We start from the raw sequence: 22,887 nt of genomic DNA on the forward strand, positions 1-22,887 counted from the left end.
TCTTGATCAGAGGCAGGATCACAACAAGGGCAGAATAACAAGCTATGCAGTAAGCTATAGGATGAAATGGGTAATGGATTTGGCCCTCTCCAATGACACCTGCCCATGAACAAACACCCAGGTGAGGAGATGACAGACAAGATAATATTCTGATAACATCAGACACAATGGCGACCATTGTGGCGCCCCCATCTGCATGCAATGATGGGAGTGATACTGCTGTGCCAGATACAGGTCTGTGACCGCCCCTGGAATAACAAGTGATCTATAAATAAGATGCTGTCATTCATCACATAGCAGGAAGATAATGGAGCCCAGAAGAACATGTTGCATTAGGAAATGAAAATGTATCGAACTAATCAGATAAAAACAAATCAAGCGGAACACAAAAAGCAACGCAACATGAAGAATACGGGACTGAAAATATTACTAATATCTGACGCATTACGATGACGGGTGGGATTTTCCATATGAGCATCTCTCTCTATCTCTCACTACCTACCATTACATCCGCAGTATAGCTACACCATTTTTTTTTTTTGCATATGACGTTAATGAACCATCCTAAAATAGGTCATGCCCCCCCAATAGGATCAAATCTATAAGGGATGCATGAAAACGCGTGGCCCTCAGAGGCAGAGGGGCCCTGAAAAATTGTAGAATGTAGAATCCTCACAGACAATTGACAATATGTCCATCACATTAGAATACGGTCATCGCAGCGCACTTGTTGATATTGCTTGTCACGTATCTCCGATACCACTTGTGTCTAGTATCCCAATATAGCAAAACAAACAATGGAAAAAAAAACTTGTCAGATTACATGGCTTTCTGTAAATATACAGGGGCTGTCAGCGACTAAAGACACAACAGTAAGATGAGTGATAAAACTAAGGACTTATATATTCAGGAACTGGCTCATATCTCAGACATACAGTATACAACACTAGCCTCTGCCCGCGACTTCGTCTGCGTGTTGTTGGCGTCAATGATCCGCCTATATTCAGCAAATTGCTGCCGTCGATGGTTTGCCTGCTCCGGCGTTTCAGCAGCTCTTAACTTGTTCCTCGCTCCGTGCCTGTGATTGTTCCGGCATCTCAGCAGCTCACCGGGACGCCATCTAATGAGCGTGTTGTTGGCGTTGATAATCCACCTGCTCCAGCAGCTGTGAAGCTGGCCTGCTGCTAAACTCGTTCCTTGCACTGTGTCCGTGATTGTTCCGGCATTTCAGCAGCTCACCTGGACACCATATAATGAGTGTGTTATTGGCGCCGATGATCCCTATCAGCTCCGCTTGAGAAGAACTCTGTGACTTTTGGCTACCTACATAGCTCTTGTTGTTTTAGAATTTTGCAACAAATTAGATTTTCTTTTTCCCGACATGTTTAAAAGTAGCAAACTGCCAATTTGGAGTAAAGGTGTTTTCCCATCCAGTGTGTCAGCACTGCCTGGAACAGATCAGATAATAGGCAAATACATATACAGAATGGACTGAGGGTTAGCTGTGTGTTTATACAGAGAGATAACAGACCTGGCTTTATCAGAACCTGAGATAAACTGCTGGCAAGGGCAGTGTCATATAGTATGTGAACATAAATTCATAACAGTGGTGAAGCCATGTCATTTACCAGGATAAAAAGTAGCCTATGTGTTAATCCAGGTTACAATCTATCTATGTGCCAAATTTTATTCAAATCCAGAATGAATGACAGCAAGCAGAGATCTAGAAAACTGTTAGGCATTGATATCGAGGAACAAACACACAAATTTTCACATTTATAATATTAGTAGTATAAATATCTATCTACAGTCTATATGACCACAAATAAATATTACAGAATATACTGAATGTAGCAGTATTATTGATACATTCATCCCACTATAGTCTAGTTATACATGTACTATGGTTATTCTCATTATATATACTGTTCAGTCCACTGGGGGACGCCCCAAACAGAATACTGAATGCATTAAAAAGCGGTGAGCAGTGAAAGCACACGGACCCCATAGATTATAATGGGGTCCACACGAATCATACAGAATGGTACATTAATCCCACTCACAGCAATAAGGATCTTATACACACACACACACACACACAATTCCTTGACCCACCTAACAATAACCTATCGTCAACCACTGATTGACTGACATGTAAAGCTCCTTCTCTTTGTAAAAAAAGAGGTTCTTCAGCAGCTACAGCACTTTTTACATAGTCCTAGGTCCCAGCTGCTTCAAAATATCCTACTGCACATCCCTGATACTGCGGATCTTCTATACAAAAAGTATTTCTATCAATCACTGGTGGACACTAGTCTCCTCTTATTGAGAGCCTTTACTCTCTAGTCTCTGTTATTCCAGATCTATAATACCAGATACAATGCAGACCAATCCATTTCTATAGCTCCACACACATAGCCATAGTTTCTATTGATCTGCAGACACACAATATGGAGCACTTCCTATTCCTGTACTGTATTGTGGCTTAGACCATCTATTCTAATGATAAGTTCCAACTGTTTGCCGTCCATTCCATTCTCTATGGACCTACACAGGACTACAGCCACGTGCATAGAATTGTATGTTAGGTTAGCTTTTGGGTTTTTGTTTGGGGGGGGGGGGGGAATGTCCACTGAGAAACCCCTGAATGGAGACCTAGTCTACTTAAAAAAGCAAGTAACCCTCAGAAACCTGCGGCCCTATAGACCAGTGATGGCGAACCTTTTAGAGACTGAGTGCCCAAACTGCAACCCAAAACTCACTAATTTATCACCAACCTTAATACTACATACAGTCCAATCTGCTCCATAGTCACCCCCTTACAGTCCAATCTGCTGCATAGTCACCCCCCACACAGTCCAATCTGCTCCATAGTCACCCCCATACAGTCCAATCTGCTGCATAGTCACCCCCCCACAGTCCAATCTGCTTCATAGTCACCCCCCACACAGTCCAATCTGCTGCATAGTCACCCCCATACAGTCCAATCTGCTCCATAGTCACCCCCATACAGTCCAATCTACTCCAAAGTCACCCCCACACAGTCCAATCTGCTCCATAGTCACCCCCATACAGTCCAATCTGCTCCATAGTCACCCCCATACAGTCCAATCTACTCCAAAGTCACCCCCACACAGTCCAATCTGCTCCATAGTCACCCCATACAGTACAATCTGCTCCATAGTCACCCCCATACAGTCCAATCTGCTGCATAGTCACCCCCATACAGTCCAATCTGCTCCATAGTCAACCCCCATACAGTCCAATCTGCTCCATAGTCACCTCCATACAGTCCAATCTGCTCCATAGTCACCTCCATACAGTCCAATCTGCTCCATAGTCACCCCCATACAGTCCAATCTGCTCCATAGTCACCCCCACACAGTCCAATCTGCTGCATAGTCACCCCCATACAGTCCAGTCTGCTGCATAGTCACCCCCATACAGTCCAATCTGCTCCATAGTCACCCCCATACAGTCCAATCTGCTCCATAGTCACCCCCATACAGTCCAATCTGCTCCATAGTCACCCCCACACAGTCCAATCTGCTCCATAGTCATCTCCATACAGTCCAATCTGCTCCATAGTCACCCCCATACAGTCCAATCTGCTCCATAGTCACCCCCACACAGTCCAATCTGCTCCATAGTCACCTCCATACAGTCCAATCTGCTCCATAGTCACCCCCATACAGTCCAATCTGCTCCATAGTCACCCCCACACAGTCCAATCTGCTCCATAGTTACCCCCACACAGTCCAATCTGCTGCATAGTCACCCCCACACAGTCCAATCTGCTACACAGTCACCCCCACACAGTCCAATCTGCTCCATAGTCACCCCCACACAGTCCAATCTGCTCCATAGTCACCCCCACACAGTCCAATCTGCTCCATAGTCACCTCCATACAGTCCAATCTGCTCCATAGTCACCCCCATACAGTCCAATCTGCTCCATAGTCACCCCCACACAGTCCAATCTGCTCCATAGTCACCCCCCACACAGTCCAATCTGCTGCATAGTCACCCCCATACAGTCCAATCTGCTCCATAGTCACCCCCATACAGTCCAATCTACTCCAAAGTCACCCCCACACAGTCCAATCTGCTCCATAGTCACCCCCATACAGTCCAATCTGCTCCATAGTCACCCCCATACAGTCCAATCTGCTGCATAGTCACCCCCATACAGTCCAATCTGCTCCATAGTCAACCCCCATACAGTCCAATCTGCTCCATAGTCACCTCCATACAGTCCAATCTGCTCCATAGTCACCCCCATACAGTCCAATCTGCTCCATAGTCACCCCCATACAGTCCAATCTGCTCCATAGTCACCCCCACACAGTCCAATCTGCTCCATAGTCACCTCCATACAGTCCAATCTGCTCCATAGTCACCCCCATACAGTCCAATCTGCTCCATAGTCACCCCCACACAGTCCAATCTGCTCCATAGTCACCCCCACACAGTCCAATCTGCTACACAGTCACCCCCATACAGTCCAATCTGCTCCATAGTCACCTCCATACAGTCCAATCTGCTCCATAGTCACCCCCACACAGTCCAATCTGCTGCATAGTCACCCCCATACAGTCCAGTCTGCTGCATAGTCACCCCCATACAGTCCAATCTGCTCCAAAGTCACCCCCATACAGTCCAATCTGCTCCATAGTCACCCCCACACAGTCCAATCTGCTCCATAGTCACCCCCATACAGTCCAATCTGCTCCATAGTCACCCCCATACAGTCCAATCTGCTCCATAGTCACCCCCACACAGTCCAATCTGTTCCATAGTCACCCCCATACAGTCCAATCTGCTCCATAGTCACCCCCACACAGTCCAATCTGCTCCATAGTCACCTCCATACAGTCCAATCTGCTCCATAGTCACCCCCATACAGTCCAATCTGCTCCATAGTCACCCCCACACAGTCCAATCTGCTGCATAGTCACCCCCATACAGTCCAATCACAGATTGGACTGTGTGGGGGTGACTATGGAGCAGATTGGACTGTATGGGGGTGACTATGGAGCAGATTGGACTGTATGGGGGTGACTATGGAGCAGATTGGACTGTGTGGGGGTGACTGTGTAGCAGATTGGACTAATCTGCTACACAGTCACCCCCACACAGTCCAATCTGCTCCATAGTCACCCCCATACAGTCCAATCTGCTCCATAGTCACCCCCATACAGTCCAATCTGCTCCATAGTCACCCCCACACAGTCCAATCTGCTCCATAGTCACCTCCATACAGTCCAATCTGCTCCATAGTCACCCCCATACAGTCCAATCTGCTCCATAGTCACCCCCACACAGTCCAATCTGCTCCATAGTCACCCCCACACAGTCCAATCTGCTGCATAGTCACCCCCATACAGTCCAATCTGCTCCATAGTCACCCCCATACAGTCCAATCTACTCCAAAGTCACCCCCACACAGTCCAATCTGCTCCATAGTCACCCCCATACAGTCCAATCTGCTCCATAGTCACCCCCACACAGTCCAATCTGCTCCATAGTCACCTCCATACAGTCCAATCTGCTCCATAGTCACCCCCATACAGTCCAATCTGCTCCATAGTCACCCCCACACAGTCCAATCTGCTCCATAGTCACCCCCCACACAGTCCAATCTGCTGCATAGTCACCCCCATACAGTCCAATCTGCTCCATAGTCACCCCCATACAGTCCAATCTACTCCAAAGTCACCCCCACACAGTCCAATCTGCTCCATAGTCACCCCCATACAGTCCAATCTGCTCCATAGTCACCCCCATACAGTCCAATCTGCTGCATACTCACCCCCATACAGTCCAATCTGCTCCATAGTCAACCCCCATACAGTCCAATCTGCTCCATAGTCACCTCCATACAGTCCAATCTGCTCCATAGTCACCCCCATACAGTCCAATCTGCTCCATAGTCACCCCCACACAGTCCAGTCTGCTCCATAGTCACCCCCATACAGTCCAATCTGCTCCATAGTCACCTCCATACAGTCCAATCTGCTCCATAGTCACCCCCATACAGTCCAATCTGCTCCATAGTCACCCCCACACAGTCCAATCTGCTCCATAGTCACCTCCATACAGTCCAATCTGCTCCATAGTCACCCCCATACAGTCCAATCTGCTCCATAGTCACCCCCACACAGTCCAATCTGCTCCATAGTCACCCCCACACAGTCCAATCTGCTACACAGTCACCCCCATACAGTCCAATCTGCTCCATAGTCACCTCCATACAGTCCAATCTGCTCCATAGTCACCCCCACTCAGTCCAATCTGCTGCATAGTCACCCCCATACAGTCCAGTCTGCTGCATAGTCACCCCCATACAGTCCAATCTGCTCCATAGTCACCCCCATACAGTCCAATCTGCTCCATAGTCACCCCCACACAGTCCAATCTGCTCCATAGTCACCCCCATACAGTCCAATCTGCTCCATAGTCACCCCCATACAGTCCAATCTGCTCCATAGTCACCCCCACACAGTCCAATCTGCTCCATAGTCACCTCCATACAGTCCAATCTGCTCCATAGTCACCCCCATACAGTCCAATCTGCTCCATAGTCACCCCCACACAGTCCAATCTGCTCCATAGTCACCTCCATACAGTCCAATCTGCTCCATAGTCACCCCCATACAGTCCAATCTGCTCCATAGTCACCCCCACACAGTCCAATCTGCTACACAGTCACCCCCACACAGTCCAATCTGCTACACAGTCACCCCCACACAGTCCAATCTGCTCCATAGTCACCCCCATACAGTCCAATCTGCTCCATAGTCACCCCCATACAGTCCAATCTGCTCCATAGTCACCCCCACACAGTCCAATCTGCTCCATAGTCACCTCCATACAGTCCAATCTGCTCCATAGTCACCCCCATACAGTCCAATCTGCTCCATAGTCACCCCCACACAGTCCAATCTGCTCCATAGTCACCCCCCACACAGTCCAATCTGCTGCATAGTCACCCCCATACAGTCCAATCTGCTCCATAGTCACCCCCATACAGTCCAATCTACTCCAAAGTCACCCCCACACAGTCCAATCTGCTCCATAGTCACCCCCATACAGTCCAATCTGCTCCATAGTCACCCCCATACAGTCCAATCTGCTGCATAGTCACCCCCACACAGTCCAATCTGCTCCATAGTCACCTCCATACAGTCCAATCTGCTCCATAGTCACCCCCATACAGTCCAATCTGCTCCATAGTCACCCCCACACAGTCCAATCTGCTCCATAGTCACCCCCACACAGTCCAATCTGCTACACAGTCACCCCCATACAGTCCAATCTGCTCCATAGTCACCTCCATACAGTCCAATCTGCTCCATAGTCACCTCCATACAGTCCAATCTGCTCCATAGTCACCCCCACACAGTCCAATCTGCTGCATAGTCACCCCCATACAGTCCAGTCTGCTGCATAGTCACCCCCATACAGTCCAATCTGCTCCATAGTCACCCCCATACAGTCCAATCTGCTCCATAGTCACCCCCATACAGTCCAATCTGCTCCATAGTCACCCCCATACAGTCCAATCTGCTCCATAGTCACCCCCATACAGTCCAATCTGCTCCATAGTCACCCCCACACAGTCCAATCTGCTCCATAGTCACCTCCATACAGTCCAATCTGCTCCATAGTCACCCCCATACAGTCCAATCTGCTCCATAGTCACCCCCACACAGTCCAATCTGCTCCATAGTCACCTCGATACAGTCCAATCTGCTCCATAGTCACCTCCATACAGTCCAATCTGCTCCATAGTCACCCCCACAGTCCAATCTGCTACACAGTCACCCCCATACAGTCCAATCTGCTCCCATAGTCACCCCCATACAGTCCAATCTGCTTTACAGTGGCCACCACACAATACCACAGAAGGGTGCCTACAGAGAGGGCTCGGAGTGCTATGTCCGGCACCCGTGCTATAGGTTCGCTGTCATGGCTATAGATAAAATGCTCAGAGAAGTCTTGTTTGCAGAACTTTTCTCTCCACATTTTTTAAGTGGAATGGGGGACGGAATCCCCAAGCGAAGACATAGTGCCAGTGTGGACCTAGCCTTAAAGAGTCTGCAAGTAAATGTCATTGTTTGTATGCAGAAAAGTTGTACAAGTTTCCAATATACTTTCTGTATCAATTTGTCATGGTTTTCTAGATCTTTGCTTGCTGTCATTCATTGTTTACTTTAGTGCATAAAAAGCAGTCCATGATCTTGTGATATACGGTCCAGGGTCAAGTAATATATAGTCCATTGTCATGTCATGTACAGTCCATGGTTATGTGATGGGCACACAGGGGCACAGCTCATTACAGCACAGTAATCAGACCTCTGACAGATGAGGATCTGTGTGTCCACCATATGACCTTGGACTGTATATCACATGACCATGGACAGTATATGACATGACCATGGACCGTATATGACATGACCATGGACCATATATCACACAACCATGGACCATATACTGTATCACATGACCACTGATTTATTTTTTATCCATTAGAAGTAAACAAAGAATGAAGGACATCAGGCAGAGATGTAAAAACCATAAGGAATTGATACAGAAAATATATTGTATAAATTGTATTACTTTTCAGCACACATATAATATTTATTTGCTGAAACTAACAACCCCTTTAAGGAGAAGTTGTGCAGCTGCTGAGAAGAATATTATAAGGAATCACCTCCTGCTTCACAGAATTTCTTCTTAGCTTCTCATGCTTTACAATAACAAGCACGTTATTTTATTGGTTTTATCCTTATTCAGAAGTCTATAATATTATTCTCATTATCGCTGGCAGGTTTGGCTTTTTATTACTATTGCTATTTTTTATATCTTGAATTATTATTACCCTTGTATTGCTGTCATTATTATTATTATTATTATTATTATCATTATTATTATCATTATTATTGCTATATCTAATACAATGACTATTACTGTACTAATTACTATTAATCTGATGTTTAGGCTATTATTAGTATTCTTATTACTAGTATTATTACTAGTATTAATCGCATACTCATTATAATATCTATTATTAGTATTCTTATTACTAGTATTATTACTAGTATTAATCGCATACTCATTATAATATCTATTATTAGTATTCTTATTACTAGTATTATTACTAGTATTAATCGCATACTCATTATAATATCTATTATTAGTATTCTTACCATTACTATCAGTACTATGACAGTATTATCCATCATTTTGTTAATATCGTTATAGCCGACATTCACTGTTCCATGCATGTAATGTAACAGTAAGACTTCCTCGGAATTTGCAGGATTTTGATCTATTAAATCTTCCCTTCTATACTTTCCCATTTCCAGCTGTTCCCTGGGGGCCGCTCCAATCTCTGCGCTTTGTCTCCGGACCCTTCCAGTGCTGACAATGTATCACATAGTAATTGCAATAAGACACATGACTGTAATGTTATTACACTGGGTGGATTTAGCTACAGACTGAGTCTCTGGTAGACCAGGATACAGGAGAGACATGAGTGTGAGCAGCAGGTTGCCTTGGCCAGACTGGGATAGACCTTCAGCTGCTCTTGTACATGAGATGCTGTTAGGAGGTGTGGTGGGGAGGGTGAGGGTGGACAGCTGCAGGGGATGTGATAGAGGAGAGGGAGCTTCATCCTGGTCAGATTACTGCCTGGCTGCTGCTTGAAGATGAGATAGGGGCAACCTGCCTCCTCCTCCTGCTCCTTCCACCTCCTCCTCCTTCACTTGTACCAGCTCATTCACAACCAAGGGAAGAAAACTGGTTCGGAAAATGGAAAACTCAAGTACCAATTCTCTGGATGGATCGGATGCTACGCTATGGAACTTTTGGGCAAACTTCACCACTGGGTCACCACTGGATCCTAATGATACCTATATGATTGGAGATGAGAGGACAGAGCCAAGTAGCATGACTGCCATGCTCCAGGGGGTCCTACCTGAGACACTAGCCACCTCCACACCTTTCTGGGATAGCCCTCTGAACCATGGGCTGAGTGTCTTTGTTGGGGTGGCCCTGTGTGTGACAATGCTAGGCTTGGGCTGCACTGTGGAAGTAAGTCAGATAGGAGACCATCTAAGGAGACCCATCGGGGTCCTCCTGGCTCTCATCAGTCAGTTTGTCCTTATGCCATTGATGGCTTTCCTGCTGGCTTTGATCTTCAAGCTGAATGAAGTAGCAGCTATTGCTGTTCTACTATGTGGCTGCTGTCCTGGAGGAAACCTCTCCAACATCATGTCACTCCTAGTGAATGGAGACATGAATCTCAGGTAAATGACCTCCGCTCTGGGGAGATGAATGTCTATGGCGAGGGTGGGGGTCCTCCATTACCTCTCTGTTTTATGTTATAGAGGAATAGTTAGAGAGATACAACCTGTGGCTTGTAGCATATTATAAGACTGCAACTCCCACTATGAGATCCAGCACTCATCTAAGTCTTAGGGGGAAGAATTGTAGTGACCCCCATATAAAAAACAAGTCACGTAGGGCAAAGAACAAGGGGCAAGGTGATGTGCATTACACAAGTGACGTGCACCATATTCATGGAAGACTTGACTCATTCTTAATCAGATTAGATTTTTTTTATTTTTTCATGTGACGTAATCAGGTTTGCAAAATATAATGTTTGCACCAAAATTTGGATGGGCGACATACAGTGACCAATTACTAGTATACGGCAGCCATGACGCGTATTATTGTGTACGCTATTTTTATTAGGACGAATTAATCTTTTTATTAATACTTTGTAGTATCTGGATCTTATTAGAGAAATGATTTATGTGCTTCATTGTCTTCTGCCAATTACCCAAACACTGGCGACAGTCCACTGTATACTACGGCTAGTCTGGTGTCACACATTGCAATTGTTTCCATGGCCTGGTAATTCATTATTGGGATGATCACATTCTAGATTTACACACAGGGAGAATGTTTGTAGAAGGGACAGAAGAAAAACTATTCTCGTCACAGCTAAATAACCCACAATGGGGTCTCCTCTGCCACTTACATGTAGGATTGCAGAAACATTTGATGGAATGGATACATGTGTGTGACACATTATTTATAACGTTGATGATCTTGGATTCTAAATCTAGTTTTCTTTATTTCTATTCATTTTTACAGTTCTGTGACCTGTAGAATGTATATTGTTCCCAGATACCGTACACATAACCATGTAGCGCTCATAGGAATGTACTGTATAGTGATAATAGGAGGTTGTAGGGCGGTCATTAGCTGGGAACGTGGTGGAAGGAATTACAAGTGCAAACACTAGTTTTTATTTTGGAAAACTCAGATCACGAGACTTGTTTCTGAAGGTGCGGAGCTAGGAATGAGTGAGAAAAACTATAAGACAAGGGATCCATTTCTGTGACTAATGAAAATATATTCCATATAGTAATTTACAATTCACATGACTTCAATGTCTGCTACATAGTAAGTACATTAAACTGGAAACATTATATGTACATTATCCTGGTTACATTGTATGTACATTATCCTGGTTACATTGTATGTACATTATACTGGTTACATTGTATGTACATTATCCTGGTTACATTATATGTACATTATCCTGGTTACATTGTATGTACATTATCCTGGTTACATTATATGTACATTATCCTGGTTACATTGTATGTACATTATACTGGTTACATTGTATGTACATTATATTGGTTACATTGTATGTACATTATACTGGTTACATTGTATGTACATTATCCTGGTTACATTGTATGTACATTATCCTGGTTACATTGTATGTACATTATACTGGTTACATTGTATGTACATTATCCTGGTTACATTGTATGTACATTATCCTGGTTACATTGTATGTACATTATACTGGTTACATTGTATGTACATTATCCTGGTTACATTGTATGTACATTATCCTGGTTACATTGTATGTACATTATCCTGGTTACATTGTATGTACATTATACTGGTTACATTGTATGTACATTATACTGGTTACATTGTACAAGGACAGGGTGGATACCAATAATAATATAAAGGGCAATATACTGGGCGTTTCATGGGACTGCCCTTATCAGAGTCAACTTTGGCTGTTAGGGCCAGTGTTTGGGGGTGCATTAGGGTGAGAACATTGCTACCTTTGGTTGAGTACCCCAATATCCTGTAATACATCCACTATCTGGTAGGACTCTTGCACTGTCTTGTTTATTGTGGTTATTTGTTAGAACCTATAGGGTTCCCTTGTTTTTAGCACGTTTTGACATTATATTTGTCTTCTGTGTCTGACACTTTTAGGCTGAGGCCCCACGTTGCGGAAAAGCTTCTTTTTTGTTGCAGATTTTGCTGCATTTTGTTTAAGCTAAATCCAGGAATGGATTGAGCAGAAGGAAGAAGTAGAAGAGCTTCCTATATATTTCCCATACCTTCTGTAGTCACTACTAAATTTGGGTAAAAAAAAACAAAAAAAAAACACAACAAAATCTGCAAGAAAAAAAACTGCCTTTGCTCAATGTTGGGCCTCAGCCTTGAATGTTATGTAATAAGCAAAGACATTTCTATTTATATTTCACATGCCTCAACCAGGGGTGACCTAGTCTCTCTGCTGCCCGAGGCGAACCAAAGAAATGTGCCCCCCCCCAAAAAAAAAAAAGATACCCAGCTATCTTTGGTGGCGTGATTGGATCACCATAATTAGGAAATTCCTCCCCCCCCATTGGCAGATCAAAAAATCTACTTATTTGGCCCCCCCGTTGTTTAACAACCCCTTTTCTTTTTATGCCCCCCACATGGTATATGAACCCCTTTTTTGCCCTCCACACACTATATGACCCCTTTTTTTTAGACCCCCACATGGTAAATAACCCCCTTTTTTTCCTTCCACATGGTATATGACCCCTTTTTTAGCCCCCCCCCACATGCTATATGACTCCCTTTTTTAGACCCCCACATGGTAAATAACCCCCTTTTTTTCCTTCCACATGGTATATGACCCCTTTTTTAGCCCCCCCCCCACATGCTATATGACTCCCTTTTTTAGCCCCCCCATGGTATATAACCCCCTTTTTTTGCCTTCTACATGGTATATGACCCCTTTTTTAGCCCCTCCCCCCACATGCTATATGACTCCCTTTTTTTAGACCCCCTCCACATGCTATATGGCTCCCTTTTTTGCCCTCCCTCAGCATATGACTTCTTTCCCTCCACACTATATGACCCCCACACAGTATATCACCCCGCATTTTATGCCCCCCCGGGTATATGACCCCTTTTTATAGCCCCCACACAGTAGGTGAAACCCACATAGAGTAGTGGCCGACACTTTCTACTCACCTACCCACACTCCTGTCCAGGCCGTCCTCCACTGCCACCTCCAGGGTGCACTGTAGCCAGTGTCAATACGAGTGCAGCACCGCCTAGAGGTAGCAGCAGAGCACAGCTTGGACAGGAGCATGGACAGGTGAGAAAAAATTATTGCCAACTACCACAATAAACACCCAAATCTACACCACCCTTAAAGTAGACCTGCAGTCCTCTGACCAGATTCCATTTAAGAAAATACCTCAGACCAGAAACCCTTAATACAGACACCCGATCAAATCCCCCTTATTACAAGCCTTAAACTAGACTCTCATTTTACTGGCCTGGGAATTGTGTCAGCCGGGTGTGGACATACCTTTTGTGCAGCCTTGGCCCCTGCACTTGGGTCCTTTAGTTCAGGGGACTTATAACCTTAGCAGCATCTTTTTACTGTCTATTAGATTGCAGGTAAATACCTTGGCTAAAGATTCCTGGTGGGGGGTCAAAGAGACATAAAGGGGGTGCTAGATACTAGAAAACAAGGGGCCCACAAAGTTTCCTGCGTCTCCCAGTAGAGTTCTCAAGTAGGATAATATGACAAACTTTATTCAATAGAAGGATGTGCCAGTGGCTTTCTGAACAGAAAACATTAATGTATACATTTTATCAATGTATAAATCACTTGTACAAGTAACAATGGGCATAAAAGAAATCAGCTTAGAGTAAAACAGTGTGTAAAGGAGAGGGAGGAGGGAGATGCAGCTGCAGCTAATGTAATGCAGCTAATAACTTTCCCCACACTGTGTCTGGCTCTGGTCCACTCATAGTCATCTATTTATCTGAACGGGAACCGTGTAAGACTAGAATGCCAAGGTCTAAGAAGGGGTTGCCAGATAGGACAGTGGTGTATTTCCCATAGCAGTGTTCGGCCTTTGGCCACTGCAGGACACCCAAAAGGTAGTTGCTTGCGGGTCCTAAAGCAACTGTATATTCCATATGAAAACCATCCACCACGCTATATCAGGTCCGCACTCCTCAGTCATGGACTAAGAGGCTGCGTAGCCTCGAAACGCGTTGGCGTTTTTAAAACACTATGTTTTTTCTGAACTTTTTTCACGTCTGTTTTGTGTCATGTGAATTTTAAAATGGCATATTAAAAGTTATTTTTTATCAAGCCTGAGGAGTGCGGACCTGATATAGCGTGGTGGATGGTTTTCATATGAAAGTTGCCTCATTCAGTCCAGGGGTAAAAGGCCGTGCACCCAAGGGAAGATTGGACAGATTCGTACATGGTGAGGTCGAGACTTTTTTCTGCTTTTTGCAACTGTATATTCCACCTCAAGATAAAACCTAGAGAAACAGAGAAGGACTGAGAGTCACATCATAAACTGTACTCTATAAACGAACATCATAAACTTATATAGATTCCAGTACTCATTGCTTCTAGAACACTGACATATTCCACAGAAATTGTCACCATCCTACCATCCTTCTTAGTCCCCCCCAAGAGTATGAAAACCACACAAACACAAGAGGAACATGCGTAAACCATGCAACCCTTGGTTGGAGTCTATGTCAGCACGTTATTGTTAACCAATGCTGCAAATTAAAGTAAGGGTTCTCCCATACTATGATCGTCGAGAACCCATCCTATGAATGTCGTCCAATAGTCAACATCATCAGTTGTATCTGGGTTCATCCGAGCTACAGTTACAATTCTACCATAGCTTGCCCCTTCCGGACGCCTGCAGAATGCCCCATCAGTGCTTGCTGTTGAGTTGGGAAAATATGATATATGTGGACGATCAGATCTGATATATCTCACACTGAATAGTTCTTCAGACTTAGTCTGATGCCGTCAGCGAAATGAGAAGTGAACCTCTACATGTGGTCAGTCCTTGTCAATCACTGGGGTTAGCCTAAAGGAAAACCCAGCGGAAGAGAATTCCACTGCACGAGCGCCTATTCCTCAGCTTCATTGGGTCTCTCTATCTGAAGTTATAGAAAATCTCTTATCTCATATACTGAAGATACATTGTGGGAATTGACTAAGTCAACGACTCCAGAAAACTGCGGTACATGTGGCACATTTTTGGCGCACAGCTTATAGTTGCACCACTTTGTTCTATGTCTCACTCAACACTTCTTAACAAAATTGGCTGAATGAGGTGGGCATCATTCCGGGCAAGGGCGGAGATGCCTTGTCCATCAGGTTTACTGTAACTGGAAAGTGTTACACCTTAAATCTACTGGTGTGAATTTTGATTTTGGTGCATAGGACCTCCCATGATACTCCAGAATCATTAAGAGGCCTGAGCATCTTAATAATTCTGGTACCTCTTATCCCAGAGGGGGAATGGATTAGAACTGGCAAATAAAACGCCAGTCTTAATACATCTCCTCCAGTGTATTAAGATACATGTTCTATACTAATAGGAAGTGACATGTGCAAAATGACATGAAAGTCCTCACAATACAAAGTGGTTTTCAGATATGATAGCATAGCTCAAGTTTTACTGAAGGGTATGTGTGTCGTAGACGTCCTTAACCACTTCAGAACTGGTACATCCTTGCAGAACAACACAACCACTATCTGAACGTATATGCCCTCTGTGGGCGGAGCGGAAGTGGTTAATGTACTTAAAGAGACATGGCGGCAGTGGCGTAGATTACAGAAGCACCTAGGTAGAGTCTATGAAGGAGATAAAAATATCTGAGTGAGTGCATTTGTTTCTTCCATGGACTATACTAATGCCTGACTGCCATAAAAGGGGTCCATGTAGCCCCAATCTTAGGGCTGAAGATCTTCACTCCTGCATTGGACAGGGAATATGCCATAGAAGCTTAAAGGGGTTGTCCGGGGATTATAGAACTGGGACAATGCTCGCTTATTGCTTCTATTCCTCTCATATTTCGGTATATTCAGTATATTTCGGCCTCCTGTCTGCTCTTATCACTCATCGTCTTGATTTTCAGTTTCTCTGTACTTTGTTATCAAACCCAAGATGCCTTAACACAGACTCACAAAGACAGCTAGAGACAGTGCCATGTTTGTCTGCTGGGGGACAGTGTAATAATCCTTCTCTTTAGAAATAATCTAAGAGACAATAGGGAGGTTCAGCTATGATCTCTCTCACTATAACTGTGTGACAGGAGTCTGTCTTATTATAGAATATAGATGTATGTAAACTTGTAAGGAGCCTGTATAGACCAATCCATCATACTAGAAGTTCTTGTCTTCTGCAGAGACATAAAGGCATGTAATTCCTGTATAAAATAATACTTCCTGAATTATGTATATTAGGGGAATACAAGGAAGCAAAAAAATGACTGGAGTGTCGCTATATGTTGGAAAGAGAACAAGATAGAGCTTTTATACGTATGATGATGTCTGTATTAACACTTGTAATACTAATAGCAGCATTCTGTTTTCCTGACCTGCCAGTATCATCATGACCACGTCTTCTACACTCCTGGCGCTGCTCTTGATGCCGCTCTGCCTGTGGATTTACAGTCGTCCATGGATTAACACTCCACTGGTGCAGTTTCTACCTCTCGGGGCTGTGACCCTGACCCTTTGTAGTACTCTTCTGCCTATTGGTCTGGGGGTGTTTGTACGTTACCGCTACAGCAGGATTGCTGATGTTCTACTTAAGGTAAGTTTGGAGAGTAAGTGGATAGTTTCTCAGATAAGGAAGAGGGAACATTTAGACTTTTTTTAAAACTTTTGTTTAAATCAGGTATGTTCTGGATCCAGTAGGGGGCACTGCATCTGCCCTGGGAGTATTAGCATTGCGGTATGGCGAGTTCCACCTGCCAGCATATCTCAGCTAACAACAGTACAGCACAGCACAGTTGGAATTTTTTCTGTAGCCCCCACCTTTCCTGAGCAATCGGTGCTGTTAGCTTTGGTGCCTGATGTGCTATTTAGTCTCTGTGCTGTCAGGAGGGCGGTGTCAGGCAGGAGCAGACAAGGGGTGTGACTGAGCTCTGGCACTGGCTGCCTCTGATTGGAGCTCTGAATCACACCCCCCGCCTGACACCGCCCCTCTGACATTACAGAGCTAACAGCACATCAGTCACCAAAACTACCTGCACGTGTTGCTCTGGAATGGTGGGGGCCAGAGAAAAACTTCCAACTGTATCAGAATCAGTAGAGCAGCGACTATTAACAGATGCTAAGAACATGAATTGGTGGAGGTGGTGAAAGGTCCTCTTTAAAGACCAACATATAGAGAAAAGGATGTTAATTCTGCTGTAGAGTTCTCTTCATCTGCATACTACATATACAGTAGATCTATGTCATAATAAGATTGCATAAAAGAACATTCCGCCTTTGGATGGAGAATAGCTACATTGTCTAGACTTTCCCTGTATTTCTTTATTGTATTGCTGTGCGGAGACTCCATTTGTATCTGACTGAGAGAATGTATTATTGTTCAGTGCGCACAGCCATATCCCTTGTCAGTAAGAGGCACTCCCTGATTTATTGATGCTAGACATAAGCCAGGCATGTCTATGAGTAATGGTGGTCCCTGCATGTATATAGTACTGTCATATATCTCCATCCTCTCATCTGCCAATTTACCGAGAGCACCAACACTCTCCCTGTCATAGCCCATAACAAGTAACACACAAGTCATGTCATCAGTCATTGGCATCATTACAGCCTTCACTTTGTTTTTCTGTCCTAAAGATAAATGTATGGCGTCCATTTGGCATGCTGCACGGTGAATATGTTATAAATTAACTTCTGTGTATGGGCACCAAACATGAGTCTGCCCCCATCATCATCAAGTACCTGGTAGGAGTGGATGTTCCAAGTTTGTTGCTTTGAATTTTGTTAACCCTGGTTCTCATAAAACATTTCCACCACTTCACTTTAGCACTTACACTATGTGATCAAAAGTATCCGGACACCTGGCTGCTAATGACTTACAAGTTGGTGGCGCCTCCATGGGTAATGCTGGATACAATATGGTGTTGGCCCACCCTTAGCCTTGATGACGGCTTCCACTCTCGCAGGCAGACGTTCAATCAGGTGCTGGAAGGTTTCTTGGGGAATGGCAGCCCATTCTTCACGGAGTGCTGCACTGAGGAGAGGTATCCATGTAGGTCGGTGAGGCCTGGCACCAAGTCGGCGTTCCAAAACATCCCAAAGGTGTTCTATAGGATACAGGTCAGGACTCTGTGCAGGCCAGTCCATTACAGAGATGTTATTGTGGTGTAACCACTCCGCCACAGGCCGTGCAGTATGAACAGGCGCTCCATCGTGTTGTAAGATGCAATCGCCATCCCCGAATTGCTCTTCAACAGTGGGAAGCAAGAAGGTGTTTAATACATCAATGTAGGCCTGTGCTGTGATAGTGCCACGCAAAACAACAAGGGGTGCAAGCCCCCTCCATGAAAAACACCACCACACCATAGCACCACCGACTCCGAATTTTACTGTTGGCACTACACACGCTGGCAGATGACGTTCACCGGGCATTCGCCATACCCACACCCTGCCATCGGATCGCCACATTGTGTACCGTGATTCGTCACTCCACACAACGTTTTTCCACTGTTCAATCGTCCAATGTTTACGCTCCTTACACCAAGCGAGGCGTCGTTTGGCATTGACCTGTGTGATGTGTGGCACCCAATCACCTGACCACGTTCCAAGTCCGTGAGTTCCGCGGAGCGCCTCCTTCTGCTCTCTCACGATGTCTAATGTCTACTGAGGTCGCTGATATGGAGAACCTGGCAGTAGGGGGCAGCACAATGCACCTAAAAGGAAAAACGTATGGTTTTGGGGGTGTTTGGTTACTTTTGATCACACAGTGTATCATGTATCACAATACATTGCAAGCTGCCTAATGCCATTCTCAGTCCAATCCATCACATAGACTCTCAGACAGCTCAGTCTATAGTGCGCCTCCCAAATTGTAGCCAACATGTTTATAACCAAGCAAAATAAAAGTAAAAGGGATGTCAGCTTTATAAGTACTCAAAAGCACATATAGGAATAAGTCCATACACAGTAACTTGTCCACCACCATCCCAAGGGGCAGGGGAGATGGGGCTCTGCTCATGAATACAGCTGGACTGATGAGACTGAGCTCTGCAAGAAGCCAAACAGCACATTTTTTAGTATCATGTTGGCTACTATCAATACGATCCTGTATCTATAAGATGCTGCTCTTATACAGCATCACATGCACAGAAGAACACTTATAGATTTCTTTTGGAGAGTGTTGTGGGCATGCTCAGTCACATGAGCAAAGGTGACCAGGCATGCCCACAACAATGACTAGATCCTGTCTGAGATGACTGCTGCAAAGTGATCTTTACAGAACAGGGAAGTGTTAGAAGTCAGAGGAAAAAAATGCAAGACTAAGAATATAGATAGTAACAGAAAAGAAAAATTGAAATATGGTTAACAAAAATTTGATTGACACAATTGGTCATTTTCCGTAATGTTCCTGATACGTTCGTGGTAATGTGGTTTCCACATTCTCTTTACCAGGATATTTGGAGGTGTCTGTTCCATTATTTTAATAAGTGACCACTATTTGCAGAATATCCTGATCATCTCTTTTTCCTCCTTTAGGTTTCCCTCTGGTCTCTCCTGGTCACCTTGGTCTTGCTGTTTATCCTTACTGGGGCAATGCTAGGACCTGAGCTTTTGGCTACGATCCCCCCCTCTGTGTATATTGTGGCAGTGATCATGCCCTTGATAGGTTATTCCATGGGATATGGATTGGCCACTTTATTCAACCTGCCCCCCAATTGCAGGAGAACCGTGTCTCTGGAAACAGGGTGTCAGAACGTCCAGCTCTGCACAGCTCTCCTGAAACTCGCCTTCCCAGCCCATCTCATAGGAAGCATGTACATGTTTCCGCTGCTATACGCCCTATTCCAGGCCGCGGAGGCAGGAGTATATGTCTTAGTCTATAAACTATACCGAAAAGAGGTTCTTCACAAGCTAGAACCCATGGATGAAGACGAGGACACAGACGTTTCATATAAAAAGCTAAAGGAGGAAGAGATTAACGAAATATCATACGGGACAGTGACATCGGAAGACCACAATTCTGTAGCCAAGGAACCTCCACCACAAATGCACTAGTCCCACGTCACATTGTACATGTCTGGCCAGAGATTTACAGCAAAGTTCATAGTTGCCAAAACAATCTCTATATATAACGACACATCTACGGTAAATTCCTTTAACCCAACATCAATAAGATCTGATACTGTAGGTGCCAATTACTTATATATTCTGGATTATTAGTCATCCAAATGTATGTAAAATGTATGTGTAATAGTGGAAAGAAGGAAACACAAAGAAATATTAGACCACAATATACAACTATTATCAGCGGAGTCTCATGGACGGATCGCTCTTATTCTTCTGATACAGAAGATTCGTGCTGGAATCTCTCACTTTCTGGGTCATCAGATGTTGCTTTAAAGGAATTTCATTGTATATGCCCCTCATAATGTATAACACACCATAACCAATGACATACACCGACGAGATCGAAAGGGAACCTGTCGCCTTTTACATCCCCGAACCAGGTTATAGTCACATGACTATGGCCATTTAGTGGCCCTACGTATTGTTCCGTTTTCAAGGATCCGTCATCAACTTGAAGTTCATTGGCAAATCTGTAAGAACAGACAAAAATAGGACATGTCCTGTATATTCCCGGTCTGGTAAAAAGGACCATAAATAAGAGAACAGTCTCAATGCAATGAGTGGGGGGAATTTAATATGACTGGGTTACCTTAGTTAAATCCCAGAATGGCGCGAGATGCAACTAAGTTATTAAAGGGAACCCGTCAGGTGTTTTTTTTTTTTTACCATAAATTGTCCCTATCATGTGCAGGATCCTCTCCATTGTTGCCCCCTGTATAAGGTTACAAATGGTATCTTATAAACTTTGTACAATTGCCCCTGAGTCCTCAGAATCTGCATTATGTAGAATAAGATGTTTATTCCTCCATGTGTTATTTACCTGCTGGTAGTCACAGAAGTGGAGTTGCTAAGATGGATAGTTATGGCGCCCAAGCCCTAAACAGACCCATTCTAGCTTGGTCGATGTCCTTGCCCGGGCGTGTACATTTACCCTCGCACTGTCAATCACACTGGAGTGGACATGACCGGAGAGCAGCTCCATCTCCATTTGTCTACAATGCATAAGATTTACATAGTGAGGATATTACTATTAATATTCTATATAATACATCAAAGGGGCAGAAACGGCGTTTTAGGGAGTATTTACCCCAAATGCCAAAAGGAACAAATACATAGGAGTCAATGAGTTGTCATTGTCTATAAAGGAGTGCAATGGGTTTTCCTATTATTGAAATGTTTTCTCTATCTACAGGATAGGGGATGAATATCTGATCACATCTGGTCCCGCAAACAGTCAGAACAGGCGTCTTCTATGTGACTAGCTCACAGGGGTTGGACCCCCATGTGTCAGTATCCTGTGGATAGGGGATATAAGGTTTTAGGACCCACCTCTACCCTATACTGCCCTCAGATAGGGGAACATACAAGACCTGGCAGATCCTAATCTTATGCCTGATCTGTGATATCTGATATGGGGATGATAGGAAAGGAATCTATACTGATACAGTCATGGGGATGTTACGTGACCCTGCCCAGGATCAAATTTACTTGTATAATGTTTTAGGGGTAAATGTTCTTTAAAATAAACCCCTTTGATATAATGCTTAGCCTTTGAATAACATTGACCCATCAAATTTACTATAACTCAGAGCAGAACACTGGCATGAATTATACCATTAGTCCCTATCATTAGTCCCTACCATTAGTCCCCGTCATAGATCTCATCTCTGGTGCAGGGGCCTCCCTCTGATGTGCCAAAAGGCCGAAGCCTCTTAATTCTGGCTCATCTTGCTCCAATGCCCCAACGTGTGCCTTTTACATGGTGTCACCTGTTGTTAACCATATAGCAATGTGGACGTCCACCTACAGAGCTGAATGCAGGACGGGCATGCTCAGTCACTCTCCACAAAGCATGCTGTCTACATAGAGACCCTTTGTTCAGGGCAGAATAGTCAATAAATCTCCCCCTGCACTGGAGCTAGTAGATATATAATAGATATAGTATTCCTCCTTCCATCATCTGCACTGGAGCGAACAGAAAACCACGGTGTGTCTATCCGCGTGTCCACCAGCTATCAGCTCTGGAGGTGGACGTATACATTGCTATACACTTTGAACACCAGGTGGCGCCATATTATGTAAGTATCTTATCTTATTCAACCATTATTTAATTTTTGGGATCTATCCAATGAACATGACTTTTCCAGGTGGGACAAGCCCTTGAAGTAACCCCTTCTGTTCCTTCTACTGGTTTTGAGTTCCAAGTCATTTTCCTTTCCATTCACACCTAAAGCAACAGGACAATTCTTCTGGTCCCTTCTGGAAATCTATCTGCTGTTACTTGCACTTCATAGACATTCATGTCTTCAGAGCCCGCACAACGTCCTGCGCCTTGTAAAGTTCCCCAAAAGAAGTCAGAATTGTGCGCCAATGGAGAA

The 22,887-nt window shown here is 44.4% G+C and overlaps 1 protein-coding gene across 1 annotated transcript; it reads left to right on the forward strand.

The window, feature by feature from the left end:
- The first annotated feature begins 9,585 nt into the window (after positions 1–9,585).
- SLC10A4 (solute carrier family 10 member 4) lies at positions 9,586–20,564 on the forward strand. The gene is made up of 3 exons (XM_075261620.1): positions 9,586–10,313; positions 16,769–16,979; positions 19,919–20,564. The coding sequence occupies exons 1-3, from the start codon at positions 9,817–9,819 to the stop codon at positions 20,435–20,437; spliced, it is 1,227 nt and encodes a 408-aa protein (XP_075117721.1). The 5' UTR covers positions 9,586–9,816; the 3' UTR covers positions 20,438–20,564.
- The last annotated feature ends 2,323 nt before the right edge of the window (positions 20,565–22,887 follow it).

Source organism: Leptodactylus fuscus, chromosome 1 (assembly GCF_031893055.1).
Source record: "Leptodactylus fuscus isolate aLepFus1 chromosome 1, aLepFus1.hap2, whole genome shotgun sequence".
Classification (NCBI taxonomy): Eukaryota; Metazoa; Chordata; class Amphibia; order Anura; family Leptodactylidae; genus Leptodactylus; species Leptodactylus fuscus.

Excerpts from the sequence above, each read along its gene's own strand:
- SLC10A4 (XM_075261620.1), top strand. The coding sequence starts at position 9,817 with ATGGAAAACTCAAGTACCAATTCTCTGGATGGATCGGATGCTACGCTA. Across the intron at positions 10,314-16,768 it reads AATGGAGACATGAATCTCAG|TATCATCATGACCACGTCTT; the intron begins GTAAATGACCTC and ends CTGACCTGCCAG. Across the intron at positions 16,980-19,918 it reads TTGCTGATGTTCTACTTAAG|GTTTCCCTCTGGTCTCTCCT; the intron begins GTAAGTTTGGAG and ends TTCCTCCTTTAG.